The sequence below is a fragment of the Temnothorax nylanderi genome, unplaced genomic scaffold, assembly GCF_030848795.1.
Source record: "Temnothorax nylanderi isolate EJ_2023f unplaced genomic scaffold, tnyl_v1.0 TNYL_tig0004_pilon, whole genome shotgun sequence".
NCBI classification, from domain to species: domain Eukaryota; kingdom Metazoa; phylum Arthropoda; class Insecta; order Hymenoptera; family Formicidae; genus Temnothorax; species Temnothorax nylanderi.
The window spans coordinates 2,121,839-2,139,375 of NW_027249066.1; the positions used below are offsets into that span (position 1 = coordinate 2,121,839).

At 42.8% G+C, this 17,537-nt stretch overlaps 3 protein-coding genes across 12 annotated transcripts in view; 1 reads left to right on the forward strand and 2 right to left on the reverse strand.

Moving 5' to 3' along the window:
- Positions 1 to 649, reverse strand: part of LOC139773910 (uncharacterized) — a 394,169-nt gene extending 393,520 nt beyond the window's left edge. For all 8 annotated transcript variants that reach the window (XR_011718453.1, XR_011718452.1, XR_011718454.1 and 5 more), the window contains exon 1: positions 390 to 649. Coding sequence is in view for 4 of the 8 variants with exons in the window: in XM_071708767.1 (XP_071564868.1) it covers positions 390 to 545 (156 nt within the window). In the remaining 4 variants the exon portion in view is untranslated. The remainder of the gene's footprint in view (positions 1 to 389) is intronic.
- Positions 650 to 811: 162 nt separating this feature from the next.
- On the forward strand, positions 812 to 5,383 carry Hem (Nck associated protein 1 Hem). The gene is made up of 2 exons (XM_071708813.1): positions 812 to 998; positions 1,077 to 5,383. The coding sequence occupies exon 2, from the start codon at positions 1,225 to 1,227 to the stop codon at positions 4,591 to 4,593; it is 3,369 nt and encodes a 1,122-aa protein (XP_071564914.1). The 5' UTR covers positions 812 to 998; positions 1,077 to 1,224; the 3' UTR covers positions 4,594 to 5,383.
- Positions 5,384 to 5,435: 52 nt separating this feature from the next.
- Positions 5,436 to 17,537, reverse strand: part of Kuz (zinc-dependent metalloprotease kuz) — a 115,663-nt gene continuing 103,561 nt past the window's right edge. Inside the window, exons 4-15 of one of the 3 annotated variants that reach the window (XM_071708832.1) lie at positions 14,904 to 15,202; positions 13,724 to 13,870; positions 13,488 to 13,636; positions 13,165 to 13,399; positions 12,898 to 13,072; positions 12,600 to 12,768; positions 12,329 to 12,506; positions 12,017 to 12,250; positions 11,776 to 11,892; positions 11,528 to 11,692; positions 11,239 to 11,365; positions 5,436 to 10,460 (exon numbers count right to left, since the gene is read on the reverse strand). In XM_071708832.1, coding sequence (XP_071564933.1) covers positions 10,300 to 10,460; positions 11,239 to 11,365; positions 11,528 to 11,692; positions 11,776 to 11,892; positions 12,017 to 12,250; positions 12,329 to 12,506; positions 12,600 to 12,768; positions 12,898 to 13,072; positions 13,165 to 13,399; positions 13,488 to 13,636; positions 13,724 to 13,870; positions 14,904 to 15,202 — 2,156 coding nt within the window. In that variant the 3' untranslated portion in view covers positions 5,436 to 10,299. Of the gene's footprint in view, positions 10,464 to 11,238; positions 11,366 to 11,527; positions 11,693 to 11,775; positions 11,893 to 12,016; positions 12,251 to 12,328; positions 12,507 to 12,599; positions 12,769 to 12,897; positions 13,073 to 13,164; positions 13,400 to 13,487; positions 13,637 to 13,723; positions 13,871 to 14,903; positions 15,203 to 17,537 lie in introns of all 3 variants that reach the window. The other 2 variants (XM_071708825.1, XM_071708840.1) reach the window with 2 other exon arrangements.

Sequence of the window (17,537 nt, forward strand, 5' to 3'; positions counted from 1 at the left end):
GTGCAGGATCGCGTTCACAGATGGCACCAGCGACAAAGCGAACAACTTTCAAATTTCCGTGGCTTTACCGCCACGGGAAGTGGCATATGCAGATTCCATTTCGCGACAACTCCAATTTGCTACGTATATTTTCGCGCCGCGAAATTGCCCCCGCGCGAATGTCACATGCGCGGCGTTTGTCGTCGAAACATATTACTCCGAAACGACCAACGAGATCGAACGTCGGAGGTGCCTCGTTCGCATCTCGGAGTAAACATCATTCGCAACTCGGTTGCAAATAATTTTCGTAATGTTGGATCATGACGGACAACATATGTATTATATATTTCGGTCGTTTCCGTTCGCTCAGCCATCATCAATACGCACTTATGAATCTGTTTTACAAATACCTGGCGAAGGGGATCCCGAAACTCGCCGCGGCGTCCGCGTCCGTGCGCGCTTCCACCTTCCACCTCGTTCACGATCCAGAGATCCGTCCACGATCGCTCCGTCGATCCGTTATCCGAAATTGCACTTGTCACACTCACACACATACACACACACATACAGTAGAGTCTCGCGCCAAGTATGTACACGCGCTAGCGATGCACCTGACCGTGTAGTCCGTACTCCGTGTATCCTTGCGAACGCGAGCCGTCGAGATGAGAGATCTTCAAGGATGGCGTCGGGCGTCCGCACAGTGCCGCACAGTGCCGCGATTTCAAATCTACTGCGCGCGCGGGCGCGCGACGCACCTGCTCCTAGAGGGCTCGTCCGTCGTCGTTCGCGTTCGTCGCGTTGGCGGCACTGCGTCGCCGATAGCGCCGATAGCGGCGCAACTTGACGGCGGTACGCGGTACGCGCCGTGTCGGAGCGGAGTCAAAGCTCGGAGCACAGCACACAGCACAGGTATACGGAGAGAAAGAGAGAGAGCGAGAGCGAGTTGCCTCGGCGGCCTCGGCCTATCATATCGCCGTGCATTGTGATATTTGCGTGCAACATGTAATCGCGGCGACAAGGTGAGTACACGGATCGTGAAACAATAGTATCGAGGATGTCGCGAGGGCGCGTGAAGCAATCGTCGTTTTTCCTTGCAGGAGAGCAGAGGAAACGCTCGGCGCATCCGGTGGGATAAATTACCCCCCTCCAGGGGTGGGGTCAAGTGATCGCTGTCAATTTACAATTTAGTAAACAAGTCGACGAGTGATGCCAATCGCGTGAGGGGGACGAACGAGGAACGCGGTCATGGCTCGACCTATCGTGCCGAGCCAGCAGAAGCTGGCCGAGAAGCTGACCATCCTGAACGACCGAGGTGTAGGTATGCTAACCCGCATTTACAATATCAAGAAGGCCTGCGGCGATGCCAAGTCGAAGCCCGCCTTCCTCTCCGACAAGGCGCTGGAGTCCTCCATTAAGACGATCGTCAGGAAGTTCCCCAATATTGACGTAAAGGGGCTGCAGACCATTATGAACATTCGCAACGAGATCATCAAGTCGCTGTCGTTGTACTACTACACGTTCGTCGATCTGCTGGATTTCAAGGACAACGTGTGCGAGCTCCTGACCACTATGGACGCGTGCGGCGTTCATATGGATATTACGATTAATTTCGATTTAACCAAAGGGTATCTGGATCTCGTAATCACGTACGTCAGCCTGATGATTCTCCTGTCGCGAGTCGAGGATCGCAAGGCGGTGCTGGGGCTCTTCAACGCCGCTCACGAGATGGTGCACAGTCAGTCGGATCCTAGCTTTCCTCGTTTAGGTCAGATGATCATGGATTACGACGCTCCGTTGAAAAAACTCTCCGAAGAATTTGTCCCGCATTCGAAATTGCTGAAAAACGCCCTGACCTCGCTGTGGCCGGTTTATCCTGGTAGAAACTTGTCCGCCGACACGTGGAGGGCCGATCAGAAGTTGAGTCTCGTCGGTAGTCCCGGCCAGATACTGAAAGCAGCGGCGACGGACACCATGTCTTGCGAAACGTTGAGTTTAGATAGAGTCGAGAGATGGGTGATTCTTGGATTTACCCTCTGTCACACATTCTTGAGTCAGGAACAGCCGAGCAAGCTGTGGATCACCGCTTTAGAATCCGGGTGGGTATTGGCGTTGTTCAGAGACGAGGTGATTTACATACATCAGTATATTCAAACGTTCTTCGAGAGTATGAAAGGATACGGCAAAAGAGTATCGGAGGTGAAGGACTGTTACAATCAAGCGGTACAAAAAGCTGCCTACAGGCATCGAGAGAGAAGGAAATTCTTGAGGACCGCGCTGAAGGAGTTAGGTTTAATTTTGACGGATCAGCCTGGTCTACTGGGACCGAAAGCACTGCTGGTATTGATGGGGCTGTCCCATTCGAGAGACGAGGTATTGTGGCTGCTAAGACACGGGGACAACCCTCCTATTCAAGGTAAAAGCAAGGGACGAGGTAGCGAGGATTTGGTGGACCGTCAGCTGCCTGAATTGCTCTTCCACTGCGAGGAATTACGAGCGCTAGTAAAGAAATATTCTCAGGTGCTTCAGAGGTATTACGTCCAATTTCTTTCGGGCTTCGACGCCCCCGCTTTACATCAGATGATACAAAACCTGCCGGTTTGTCCGGAGGACGAGGGGGCTATTCTTAGTGATATGTGTTCAATTATAGCTAGTCTGACCGTAAAGCAGGTCGAGGAAAATGAATTGTTTGATTTCCGTGCCTTTCGACTGGATTGGTTTAGGCTGCAGGCCTACATGTCTATTGCGAAGTGCAATATGAATCTGGCTGATAACAGAGAGTTAGCTTCCTTCATGGATACGGTAATCTTCCACACGAAAATGGTCGACAATTTGGACGAGATGTTGGTCGAGACGTCCGATTTATCTATCTTCTGCTTCTACAGCAAGATATTCGAGGATCAGTTTCACATGTGTCTCGAATTTCCCGCACAGAACCGTTATATCGTCGCCTTCCCGCTCATATGCAGCCACTTTCAGAGTTGCACCCACGAGCTCTGCCCGGAGGAACGTCATCACATTCGCGAGAGGAGCCTTTCCGTCGTCAATATGTTCCTGGATGAAATGGCCAAGGAAGCTAAGAACATTATCACGACCATTTGCGACGAGCAGTGTAACATGAGCGACAAACTGTTGCCGAAGCACTGCGCTCTGTTAATCTCACAGGTTGTTAATCGCAAGAAGAAGGATAAGAACAAGAAGAACATGTACGAGATTCACAAGCCCGGTATAGAGAGCTATCGGAAGACCCGGGAGGAATTAACGACGATGGACAAGCTGCACATGGCCCTCACCGAGCTGTGTTACGCCATTAATTACTGCCCTACCATTAATGTCTGGGAGTACACCTTCGCGCCGAGGGAGTATCTGCATCAACATCTGGAGTCGCGATTCGCTAGAGCGTTGGTGGGCATGGTCATGTACAATCCGGACACCAGCGAGATAGCCAAGCCGTCTGAGCTCTTCGTCAGCGTTAGATCTTACATGAACGTTCTTCAGACTATCGAGAATTACGTGCACATAGATATCACGCGTGTCTTCAACAACGCCCTGCTGCAGCAAACCCAGGAGCTGGACAGTCACGGTGACAAGACTATAGCCGCGCTCTACACGCAATGGTATTCGGACGTTCTACTGAGGCGAGTCAGCGCCGGTAACATTTGTTACTCGGCGAATCAACGGGCGTTCGTCAGCTTGTCGGTTGAAGGTGCCATACCCTTTAACGCCGAGGAGTTCTCCGACATTAACGAGCTACGGGCATTAGCGGAATTGATAGGACCGTACGGTATGAAGATGTTGAACGAGAACTTGATGTGGCATATCGCCAGTCAGGTGCAGCAGCTGAAGAAGCTGGTGGCCGGCAACAAGGATGTGCTGATCTCTCTGAGGACGAATTTCGACAAGCCGGAAGTGATGAAGGAGCAGTTCAAGAAGCTACAGCAAGTAGACAACGTTCTTCAGCGAGTCACTATAATAGGTGTGATTCTCAGCTTCCGGCAGTTGTCGCAGTCAGCCCTGGTCGACGTGTTGGAGGAACGTATACCATTCTTACTGAGCTCTATATTGGACTTCAGACATCATCTGCCGTCCGGCGATCCTATGCGCGTCGTCTCCGAGATGACGTCGGCCGCGGGCTTGACCTGCAAGGTCGATCCCACTTTGACGACCGCGCTGCGAAATCAGAAGGCTGAAGTCGACGAGGACGAACACCTGCTCGTTTGCCTGCTAATGGTCTTCGTGGCGGTTTCTATTCCGAAATTGGCTCGGAACGACAACTCCTTTTACAGAGCGTCACTCGAGGGCCACTCCAACAACATACACTGCATGGCGACCGCGATTAACAATATATTCGGAGCGTTGTTTACGATTTGCGGGCAGAACGACATAGAAGACAGGATGAAGGAATTCCTCGCTTTGGCTTCGTCGAGCTTGTTAAGATTGGGCCAAGAAGCGGACAAGGAGGCGACCCGAAACAGAGAGTCCGTGTATCTTCTGCTCGATCAAATAGTTCAAGAATCTCCATTCCTGACGATGGATCTATTGGAGAGTTGTTTCCCTTATGCACTGATACGCAACGCATATCACGATGTGTACAAGCACGAGCACTCGCAACAGTGAACTTAATAGCGAAATTGCGAGCGCGAGAGACGGGGTGCTGCATTTGTAACTTGCCACTCAGAGCCACTTTTTTCCACTCGTAACATCGGATGCAATCGTGAAAACTTTGCTACTATATATCGCCTGGCCAAGCGATAACTTTCCAGATTAGTTATCGATTAGCGTCGTTGAAAAAAAAAAATACGAGCATACATCAGCGAAAGCATAAAAGAGTGGTAAAAGCATAAGATTGTTTAAAGATTGATTAAAGTTATCGACAAGTTATTCCTCGATATTTCAACAGAACGGTACAAGCTTGCAGCATTGTAACGCACCTTAGCCATTTCCCTACGTTGCTTGCGGCAAAAATACAGTTGAGATGTTTATTATGAAATATATATGTATAATTCGATTCTGCCTTTATAAGCTTTACTCGAAATCTTTATCGAGGAAAATTAATCGACGGATAATTCTTACGGAACTTCATAATGAAGTGATATGTAATATGCATTTTTTGTAATGTACAGTATTATCTCAATTATATTTGACATCCGGTTTGAAATATTCGTTATTAATAACATAATTGCATATCTTGAATTCCAGTCGAGTATTAGTATATTTTATGTTAAAGAATGTTTCTATTGCACAGGGATGCGTGATGTAAGGCTCCCATGACTTTGAAGCTAAAGATCGCGATATTCATGTATCACACAGTAGGTATCGTTATTTACCCACTATGACTTTTTAATGTACAATTGTAACTCTTTTACAATAGTTTATATAACAAATAAAACTTATGTGTACAAAACAACGATTCGTAATCCTCAAGATCCCCCTTCGTCGTTCCAAAGACCACACGCGGGTAAATGTAAAATGTATGCTTTATTTAATTCTTTACAATGTTTTGTCTCTTTTAATCACATTAACGTAACACAAGAGATATTCACAATCATAATTCTTTTATTTATAATATCCTTAAAACACTCGCCGCATTCTAGACATTTTGGGAAAAGAGAGAGTGGTGGTCTGAAGCTACGTTCAGCGATTGGTCAGTATCATGCTCGGTTATAATAATTTACAATAAAGAGATACACACTTCAAGAACGCGTCACTCAAAGTTGCACCGACTAAAAGTAGAGATACGGCACGAACGTAAGGGCCACTTGGTGTTCGATGATATCCAAGTAACGCTCTAAATTAAAAAAACGTACGATTCTTCGGGGGGAAATAATTCGTCGTTCGCCAAGTGATTTGATACAAAGGGGACGAAATTACGCTTAAATAATCCCGGATGCACGATGTTGATAGGTCACCACGTTTTTGGATCGATAGAAAAAATATAATCTTCGATTTTCTTTTTGTTCTTTCCTTCTCTAACATTATGTACAAGTGATAGAGTAGTGTATTATGTGTGCATCGCGTCACAGTAATGCGGTTCTGGATTAAGATCGGTACACGATACGCCAATCGCAATGGCCTTCAAGATTTCGCTCTCGTTGTCGTTATCAACGTGACGTATGACGTTGCGCTGCTGCAACGAACCGTAGAGGAAGTTCGTTATCATTCGGGCGGGGGGAATTAAAATCGCATCTTAACCCAGATGCCGCGGAAAACGAATAAGCTTAAGCATATGTAGTTAGAGGTCTGGGACAAATGATGAAGGAGAATTCATCCTTATTAATCCTTTCGTACGCGCAAGCGACTTCATTGTCAACTAGTAACTACACCCTGACCCCATTCCGCGCTCGCTCTTTAGGCTTTTTCGGAACGTAACGAGGCATTGCTATCTATGTTGTCGTCTTCGGATACTCGTTTATGTAGCGTACGAATTTGTATCTGCGATCTTTGATCATAATAGTTCAGTCGTTCGAAATGGTAGTGGCAGTGAAATGGAAGCAAAAGTAGTTTACACACCGATAATGTACGATCGGGACGTTAGCTTGTTTCGAAAGCAAGTTTCTAACTATCTCGTTAAATGGCAGTGGCTCGGAACGAAATGACTATCCAGAGATTCTCGATGACTCTTCGAACGACATTATTTCGCACTTTTTCTTCAACGTACGAAAAAGCTCTTCTTTCCTCTTCTGCGTAAAATAAAGTTTAAAAAAGGACGTATAAAAAGTCTTTCTTTATCTGACGGCTCTCTAAAGTATTCACACGTTATTATTGTACATTTAGAAGACCGTAATTAACATTGTTTGGCAGAAAACATTTCTAGCGATGCACTATAACGCATTAAAATCAATCGAAAACTCGAATCGCACCTGGCTACGTTCATTGGCAGTAAATCTCATCCGCGGATTGTCACGGATTGTTGCTCGCGTCGAAACAGACTAAACCGTTCATCAATAGTGTTCACGAGCGACTGCGAATGGGGTCAAAAGGATTTTTTTTTTTTGCACCTATACGCAAGAATCTCGAAATTCCCTAAATAACGTTGATCGATTCCTCCGGTCCACGATGGATCGCCAAAGAAACTCATACTTAAAACCTAGAGGCTCGATTACACGCACGTACAGAACACTCGCACGTCATCCCTAAACTTCCGTTCTGATTACAAAATACAGAATAATATTTCGCTATAATACAGATCTGATATAAAAACAAGTATTTTTTGTATTCACTTTACCATCTGTTATGGTTATATAATCATTTTATAATATCAGTATATTTACACAGATATACACACTTGCGATCTATCTCTTTCGCGGTCTCTCACTCACAATGTTTCCTTGCACGCCCGAAAAAAACTTTTTTACTTTCCGTCCCACTTTTTCATAATTTTCTCTCTCCTTTCGCCTATTCTTTTCCCTCACAAGACCTCATATGATCCACCTAATAATCACATTGCATCTATTGTACATTTCCACACGATCCACAAACTCGTATTGTAGCGTCTTTGCTGGCACCTCCTCGTTTCAATCCTGCATCCCTATATCCAACTTTCCGCCTAGATAAAACACAGTCTTAAAAGTTACAACGCAGAGAGTTGTAATTCAATTGCGGATAGACATAGAGATATATTGATTACACCAATCGATATTTGAAAATGCGATTGAATTCCTCTTTTTATATTCTACGAATTTCTACATGACTGAATAAAAATCAATGCCAAATTTCCGGATAGTTTCGTTTTGCTTATAATTTTACAAAAATAATGTGTATGGATGTGTGTGTTATTATTACTTTATCTGCATTGAAGTTTAAAAGATAAGTGTTTTGTATGAATAATTCTCTATGTAATTATAAAGTTGACGAAACGTCGCAAAGCTAGTCTGCTCTTTAGTCTTATTTTGCAAAAAAAATTGTATTTATACAAGGTGGGTGCGAAATCGTAATACAAACGAGAACAAGATGATTTCTCGTGAATTTTTGCTAAGGTAAGTTGAGCTTTTAATTCTTGAAATGCTACTACAATTTGTTCTCTCAAGTAAGCATCATTTTAACTATTTTAATAAATTTCGAACAGAAATAGCAGTCTATAGTAAGATTCCTTAGAATCCGGCATACCCCTGATCTCTCCCCGGGGACCAGGGGGACCTATGAAGGTTTCCTCCCGTAAAAAAAAGACATAATCAAGTGCACGTGTACTTGATAGATTTTTAAAATCGTTTACAAAGCCTGGTACGAAAGAAATTATTCTACAATTTCGATTTATTTTGGTACGAGAAATCACCTTGTTCTCGCTTGTATTACGATTTCGCACCCCACTGTATATATTCGATTGTTAAAGATATGAATCATAAATATAATAAAAATAAATCATAAAAAGCAATTGGATAAAAAAACATTTGATCTCTAGCACACAGCTTTTCTCTGAGACGATTTGTTTCGATTTGTTATCGCTAATTTAAATGTCGTGTACGCTCGTTATTATTCATTGTAAATAGAATATATTGTAAACAGGAGCGGACACTAGTCTCAACGTTTGTTGCGTAAAGACGTCGAGAGAGATGAGCGAAAAAGAACTCAGTCGTTTGTTATATTTGGCGTTTCGGAGAAGGGAAGTGCATTAATCGTATCGACAATGGTTTGACAGCACCAGATACGATTCATCTCGGGGATGAGAACCGATCTCGTGTTTCTCGCTTACGAGTATGCAGCTGTGTACATGTGTGAGCCCATGTGTATATATATATATATATATATATATATATATATATATAATATAACATGTCGCGTGTTTCGATAAGAGGGCTCATCTTTGGTCCGCTATACGCATAACTGCGTCTTTACGGTGCAGCCCCCGACTTAATATAGCATGTTATAAAACTCGTTTTTTAATTAAATATAACTTATAACATTCGCAATAGGCGGAGATAAATTATCATTTGTAAGATATAACTAATTAATAATAATAATCAGTATAGCTTAATAATAATCAATATCATCCTCGTTCATGTATAATAATTAATGGAATATCGCTATAGAAACGCATCATTTTGTTGTTGCTGCTCTTATATTCGTCATAATCTCGCATAGCCAGCATAACTTCGCTTCAAAATTGGCTAATACAAATTAGTATAAGAATAATACATATCGTTAATTATTATTCTACAATGGTACAGAGATCAAGTAAATGACCTGTGATGTTTTGGTAATGGTAGGGTGCCATTTCGCTCCAGAAAGCCGTTTAAAAATTATTTTAATTATTGCAGATAAAAAAACAACGGCATACACATATATGGTAATATTTTACACGACAGTTCCAATTTTCTTGCCCATATTGCAGTACATATGTTTGTTGTATGTTTGAAATTAAATTAGATCGTTTAACGTCCCACGATAAAATTTTGATTTGATTAAAAAGATGACTCTTCACTTGTTGATAAACGGAATACGGAGTACAATAAGTCGCCTTTGGGAAACTCATTTACACATGTGCGCCGTTTACCAAAGGACATATATTGTCTTACTGCCAATTTCCCCATTAAATTTGTGTCTCTAACAAACAAGGTCTTAGAGATTCTCTTAATCTAACTTTCGAGAGCGACGTGCACGAGTATCGACATCTCGAAGGACGCCGTCACACAAAGACCGTACGACCTTAGCCTTAAATCTTCGTAGTGGCGAGGGACGAAGATGCGACGCTTTCTTTCAACAATACCGCGTTCGTCGCTTCACGAATACAGCGATCACTAAAGCGAAATGAATCACACGTTGGGTCGATTTAAATTACTTTGATCATATAACAATATCACCGTCACTGGCGAAGCATCCTAAAATTTGATCATGCGACGAGTTCTTTGAACGGCGACCCGAAAGACCGCATTAGTGTGCTACATAAAAAAGATTACATATATAAAATTCTCGGTACTCACGATTTCTGTTATATACTCCGTTACTTCGTCATCGTGATTCCGGTTAAATCGATCTTCCGAGTCGTCGTTCGCAACGATTTATCTCTCCGCGAAATTACATCTACCAAACCGATACAAAATGAGAGATCGATTTGATCACCGAGACGTACTTTCTTCATATCTACGCGCGGCTCTTATTATTCTACGCAACTTGGATAAAAGAGCATATCGTCAGACCTCTCAATGTTGTTCGACTATTGTGCTGTAAACTCGTCATTATTGCTTCGATCTCAGTTATGAGACATCGTCGCATCCCTTACGTGGAGTGGATCGGTTCTCTTCGCATTTGGCAATCGTGTCCTACACAACGACTTGTGGTGCAACGCCGCGATTGGTGGTCCTCGTCCGTGACGACGTCCTAGGATCGTCACACCTTGTTGTGATGCCTCATCTCATATGCTGCGCTCCTCCCCCCTCCCCCGGAGCCCGAATAGGCGCCGGCATACAGCTCTGGGTGATTGGTACGGCCGTAATTGTCTGCTGGCCCGCTATTTGGTGGCGCACTAGCTGTGGGAACCGAGCGATAGCCTGCTTAAAGTTTAGAAAAATGTTCGGCAATGAAACGAAACGCGTAACCAAAAGTAAACATTGGATATGCGGGGATAGAGGATTGTTGCCACAAGATAATAGCCAAATTAAATACGACAATAAGGAAAGAGCCACCGCGATCTTCACGCTTTCTGCGTATCCTTCGAGTGCTATTTCTTTCGTTCTATCTAGTGTAGCTAATAATATTATTCTGGAAATAATTTACAAGTGATATGATCAATAATGCGAAATCAGAAAAAGGAGTTTGGCTCCGATGTATGAATGGAAAAGATAATGTATTTTAGCTAGCATCCAGTGCAATGCCATGAACAATGAGCTAGGAGCAAATACAAGAATTTCATAGATATTTTAGAATATTCTATTATAAATAGTAATGATAACTCTATGTTCCACATTGCGCAACAATGATATTTGCATTCATGAATTTGCTCCTATTAAGCATAAGAATATAGGCCCCAGGCTCACCTCTGCAGATCATAGAATGATAGTATCAGGTAGATCATAGATGCGCGTCAATGCGAGGAAGATGCAAACAGGAAAAGACATTGATGTAGTTGCGGGTCACACGAGGATGAGAAAATGCGCACAACGTTAACTTGAGTTTAAATCCGCATTAGCAATTCTTTCTTTTACACCGGAGTGTACGCATTTTTACGATGTACGATGTACGATGTATGTGTGACTGGTGCTTAAGCGTAGGAACTAAACTCAAGCAACGAGAAATGTATAGATGACTTAATCGGCTAATTTAATTTACCTTTCGGATAATATTGAGCACCTCTACCCTCTCCATAACCATGAGAGGGTCCACGCGTTCCGTGTCCACCTTGACTTGGTCTTGGGGGTATACTCCTTGGCCCAGGTCCACCACCATGTGGATGTCGCTTTAATAAAAATGACACGTAATAATATTTATGAACAAAACTATTACTTTCTTATTACTGTTTGAGATAAAAGATATTTTATTACTGTTTGAGATAAAATATCTTTTATCTCAAACAGTAATACGGACAAACTTTTATATGTAAACGTAATTGTTTTTATACCATTCTTCTAAGGGTATTCATCGGTCTAGTTAACGTATCACTGATGCGCCTCGCAGGCGGCTTTTTAGGATTAGTGGAAGGAATGTGCACGGCGCAACACTTGATAAACAGTCCCATAAATATGATGAAAGCTATACCCATTAATAACACCGCCCACCAAAATTCCTAAAACAAACAACGTTACAAAAATAACAGACAATGTTAAGAAATGGATAATATAGAGATAAGAGTAAAACAAGCATGCTTACAGTTATCCATTGCGCTACCGACGACAAAGTTTCTTTATTGAACAATAGATTTTTCAATCTGGCAAGCGGTCCTTCCGTATCGACGGCTCGGCATTTTAAGAAAACATCGCAGTAACCCTGCAGAAAAAAAACAAAAATTTTATAATTATGTAACTTTCAAAAAAGTTTATAATTAAAAAAGTTAACAATCCATGTATGCCATATACCCCATTTAATCCTTTCATAGAAATTAATAACTTACCTGGAAATTATCGCAAGGCGAACCAGGTCTGAGGCTCATTCCACCCTCGGGCAATCCCACCATGTGCGCAAACTCGCTCGTTCCGCGACACGTTGATGCATCAGTCCCATTTTGACAGGCTAATTCGCAGAGCTTTCGCTTGTCGATGTTCGGTATGATGCTGCTCGTTAAAAAGCACTCTGTCAGATTCCACTCCAGACAAATGGATCCCGTACACTCCCCGTTGATGCACAACTATAAATAACGCGTCGTTGAAACCAGCGTCGATAGCCACTAAATCGTACAATTCACTGAATAACAGAGCGCAATTACTTGGGTGCCCTCGTTGCATCTAGTCTTGTTGGCTTTCGGTAACGGCGCTGGGCATTCGGAGGACCTTCCACTGCATGTAGAATTGTAACTACAGTCCGATTCGGCTCTACACTGGACCCGATGGGAGAGGGGCACAAACTGGCACGTATCACTCGAACAGCAGGGTCCTTGACTGGGACTGCAAACGCATAATTACATTCATGAGGGATATGTATCGAAGGGGCGCCGGCCTGTCGTATCCGGTCGCGTTTTACTTGCACACATTGCATACCTGCATTGTGTGCCATATTTTCTATTGCAACCTTTCGCCGTGTCATTCTTAATCTTATCCAGCTCAGACACCTGTCTGGGATAGCAGCACTTGTCCACGCACTCGTCGTCATCGTACCCGCAATCACACTCCTCGCCAGCCTCGACAATTTTATTACCGCAAAACGCTCCTGTGAATAATAAATACAATACATTTTGTCAGGCAAGTAAAAATATTAGAAGCAACGTTTCTCTCTATTTTCCGCTTATTCCACTCTGAAGACTGCTATAGCGCGAAGGAAAATGCAAAGTAAAAATACCAGTGAAACAGTTCCTCTTCTTATTATCCTCGATAGCATCTAGGACGTTGCTGATATTGCCAATGCTGCACTTTGAAAACTTGCTGTTGTTCGGTCGATTTCCGCTCGTCGCTGAGGCGAACATAATGTAATTACCATCCAAGCCTCCCGGTCTGCATTCCGGCGGAAAATCATGCTGGAAAAAAAGGTCGTTATTGTTACCTCTGTATACCGAACAGATCGAGCACGTATGTCTACGAGAAAATGTGTTTTTTTTTCCTGGCTTACCGGTGATCCGAAATTATGACCAATTTCATGCGCCAGAGTCAGCTGCGATACCTTAGGCGGCACACGGCTATTGTAATTTACGAAAGTGATGATGCCGGTATTGAGGGATCTCTTAGTGGATTGATACAGACCGGACACGGTCTCCGTATAAGTCTTGAACTTTTCGCAGATACCGCCGGACGCGCCAGATGCTGAAGCGACCCAGGCGAGCCCGAGTGTACCGCCAGTGAAGTCCCTGTCGACAAAGCGTGAAATAACGTTTACGAAACGGCCTTAAACAAACACGGAACGCAGCGTGTGGTGTTTTGTTACCGTCCGCTTACCTGTAGGTGAAAACGTAGGCGAGACAGAAGTCCTCGTGATTCGAGAGAGAATGGAGATTCAGAAAGTTGCTAACGTCGATGTTCTCCAAACAGAAGGGGTTCGGTTCGCTGTACGGCTGTTGAGGCGTACACGCCGTCTCGTCATCGATCTGTTATCAGATATAGCGAGTGTGTCAGTTCGGCGAGCGCGAGTATTCACACAACGGCGGATGCTATTTTCGGCGCGATACCGTTACCTTTATTCGCTGAACCTCGAACTTGATGTTTCTGTGCTCCGTCCTGCCGTCGAATTTCGTGTCCCTGTAGATGTAGTTCACGGCGGTGACGTGGTGTGCGATCAAGGACAATATTTCCTCCCTGGTTTTCTCCGCGTCGTGATGCAGCTGCGAATACAAATACGGACACTGAATATCCATGATAATCTATCTAAGATTGCTCTATCTCTTATTCTACGTGATAGAACTTTTCTCTCGGTATATTCGCACTTAATGGAATTTCCGATATACAAAGTTTCTAATTTCCAACATTCAACAGCTTGTAATTACGTTTCAAATATTAAAAATTTCTTACGCTTAACCGTACATTTATAAATGTCTGCATTTATTAAAATTTAATGTACGAAAATATTTCCTTAAATTTTAAATATCTTTGTGAGCAGAACTCTCCCGACAAATTTTTATGAAGAGAAGCTTGAAAAAATTTGTCTAAAAAAAATCATTATAATTGCTTTCAGTGGAACGCGCTCTATGCAAGCGTACGGCGATATCAAAGCCGGAACATAGGGGAGATAGGAATATTCTTTTTGTGAAGAACACTGGAATGCGAATGGTGTCTGGTTTGTTGAGAAAATGCAAAGGGGAATTGCACTGACCGTGCTGCCGACGAAAACGCATATGAATGTGACCATAGAAAGAGAACGGTCGGCATTCGAGGTATTTCTCTATTGTGTAAGGAAATACTGGCATTCCCTAGTTACAAATTGCCAGCGAGAATTGGGTCATTCCGTCGTTCTAACAATCTGCTATCCTTTTGCATCTTTACTTCTTTTGCATGATTATAAATGTCAGTTTTCTGCGCTCTTTCTTTTTATCACTCGATAAATTATACAGTAGAATGTAGGAAAAAAGGTATTTGACTTTTAATTTCAAAGGATAAATATATTATGAGAATGAAGAAATATAATACATTTCAAATTTAATTAAATATGCTAATTTCCCATATATTCCAAAAATTTTAGATTTAATTGTAAGCTTTATAATAGGCATATAATAAAAAAAAAGAATATTTTAAAAATTATACGTAGTTTCAAAAATTTATATTTAAGAAATTGCGTAGATTTTAAATGTAAGAAAATTTAAAGGATGTTTTTTCAACGATATATTTATGAGCTGTGGACTTGAAATAAATTTCGCGTACCTGTTCGGAGATGTGCCTCCATATAAGAGGATCCGTTTGTATGAAAAGCGAGCAGGTGTTATTTTCTTTCGATCTGGTCGCTCTTCGTGGCCTGCGATGACTAGGTTCATTAGCTTCTCTACTGTACTTGTGGCCGGGAGCCTCCCCATCACCGTTCCAGGGTAAGATTTTTGGTTTCGGCTCTTTCTGATTCGCCGACGGGACCGTCTTAGGCGGTTCATCCGGTACTGCGGAATTCTGCACCCTTTCCATCCAATCTATCACATCGCTATTAGTAATGCCACATCCACCGCCGTCACCTGGAAAATTCATCATTGATTCGATATCACTTCACATCCGATAACCGTATTGTTACACCATATATAATTATACCTGACTATGAGAAACATAATTTCGAGAATAAACTCATATTCTCGAATCAACAAATTAAGAATCTGTTTATTATTTAAATTTATCATATTAATATTATTATTAAATAATATTCATTATAGTATTATTGTAAAAAGTTTTCTAAAGAAATTTCACAGACAGAGAGAAGTTCAGCTTTTTAAATATATATAAATATATATAAAAATATTTACGTGAAATACGTGACATCCAAAATCCAATCCAATTCATCTTGATCAGAATAATTGGAAAAATTGCGACAATGAGATAAAACAAGAGTATCTGACGATAAAATTAGTCGTCAATTATTAAGAAATGATAATGATTAAACTGCTGATATTTGGCTGATATTAAGACATGCCCATTTATTCATAGCTCGAATTGACCCTAACGGAAAATAGCAAGATAATAACAGAGGCCATTGGTATTTCTGCTTCCTGAATTGTGGTAGATGAAAATCTGGGAGCGTGAATCGTAAGCCGGGAAGCGCCGCAAGGTTCCTAATTAATGGCAAAGTTCATTGCCATTAATTCTGAATCTGGTCGTGGAACTCGAAACATCCACGGGCCACGTGGGAGTCTTACATCATCGATGGGACCCCGGTATACGTGCGCTACGAGTTCTCCTACAGGTAAACCGAAGTCTATATTCTAATCTAAGGTGTCTTTGGATGAGAATGTAGAGCGAATAATAACGACGCGCGGAAGCCAGGTCACGTACTTACCGCGCGCATCGCGTGAGTCGCGTTGTCACCGAAACAGCGGCATACGCGGCTTAATCATTGGCATAATTCCGGCAATACGCTCGAGGTATCTGCGTGAAGCGAATATATGGACATAATGCGGCGACTAATGGCGACCTTGTCGCGGTCTCCCGGGTGTCGTATCACGCTGCATAACAACGTTGTTACGCGCGGAAATGTCTGCACATGCCGCGCGCGAGAACGCGCGGCGGCCCGCGTTTATCGGAAACCAACTTGCACTTGATTTCAGATTCCGAAGGGAAAACGTCTTCGCTCGATATGAAGAATTCGCTAACGCTTGCAGCGTTTCTTCGCGATGTCTGAATCTTTTTCTATTTTTAAAAGTTAGAAAGATCAATTTATTGAATTGTAAATGACTCTTCCTTGGCTCCTTTTTTCTTTAATCTTCACTACTTTAATTTTATCTGTATAAAATGTTACAAGCCGACAAACTCGTTTCAAGTGAAAACAGAGCTTTTATTTCTGCAACTTCCCCGGTATATCGCACGCAGTTATCGACTTCTTTTATACTTTCAAAGTAGGATGTCTTATACCGTATATATAAGCCGAGACTATCATATTTTTGATACCTGACAGCGCGGCGACATTGACGAGCTAAGATTAATATCGTATCCTCTTACAGACATTCTGTCGATCTGTCTTCCGAAGTCGCTTCGCATAAGTACGAACCAATAACATCGCCGCCGATACAGCCGAGATAATCGTGGCTGTCGGCTTTATTGGCTGGTTAACCGTAAGCCGCGAGCTTTAATGACTCGGCGTTTCAGGCGTGACGATATTGGCTGTCTGTGCTATTGCTGTCTATTATCGCCGCCTACGTGATAGTGTTAATAGACATTTCACATGAAGTGGAAATGAAAGAAACGCCGACGGAACGCGACTGATTGACCGCGCTGCTCGTTTTTTCCTGGCGCGGATTCTACACATCAACATTAGGGTTTGTAAATGACACATTACTGTACCGTTTAAGATTCACGCGCGACCCGAGAATCGTCATACATATGTTTAAAAAAAAAAGATTCGACTCTTAATCTTCTTAAATCATAATTAAATTTTTTTATTTAAAATATATTTCTTTACGTTATCTCTTCCGCCTCGATTTTCTCGCTTTGCTTCTAATCCATCTATCGCGTCTAATAACGTATCACGCTCCAAGAGAGTTCGGTCCCAGAACGTGTACATTTCGCCCTACTCCACTCCGCTCTCCTTCGCGTCATCGTGCAATGCTCCAATAAATGTAGCAAACTCATAACGTCGGATGTGTTTCCGGAAAGCAAACACAGCGAGACGGTGGGATTTGGTCCACGCAGCATGCATGGACGGGCGGCGCGATAAATATTACACGCAATACGCTGACTTGTTTATTTCAAACGTTGGCCGTTTTTGCTGCTACTGCTGCTGCTGCTGCTGCTGCCACGAGCACGGTGACGACGGTGAATTGCGCAGCTCGAAATCCGCTGGTCGTCGCTGTGTGGTAGCCGCGT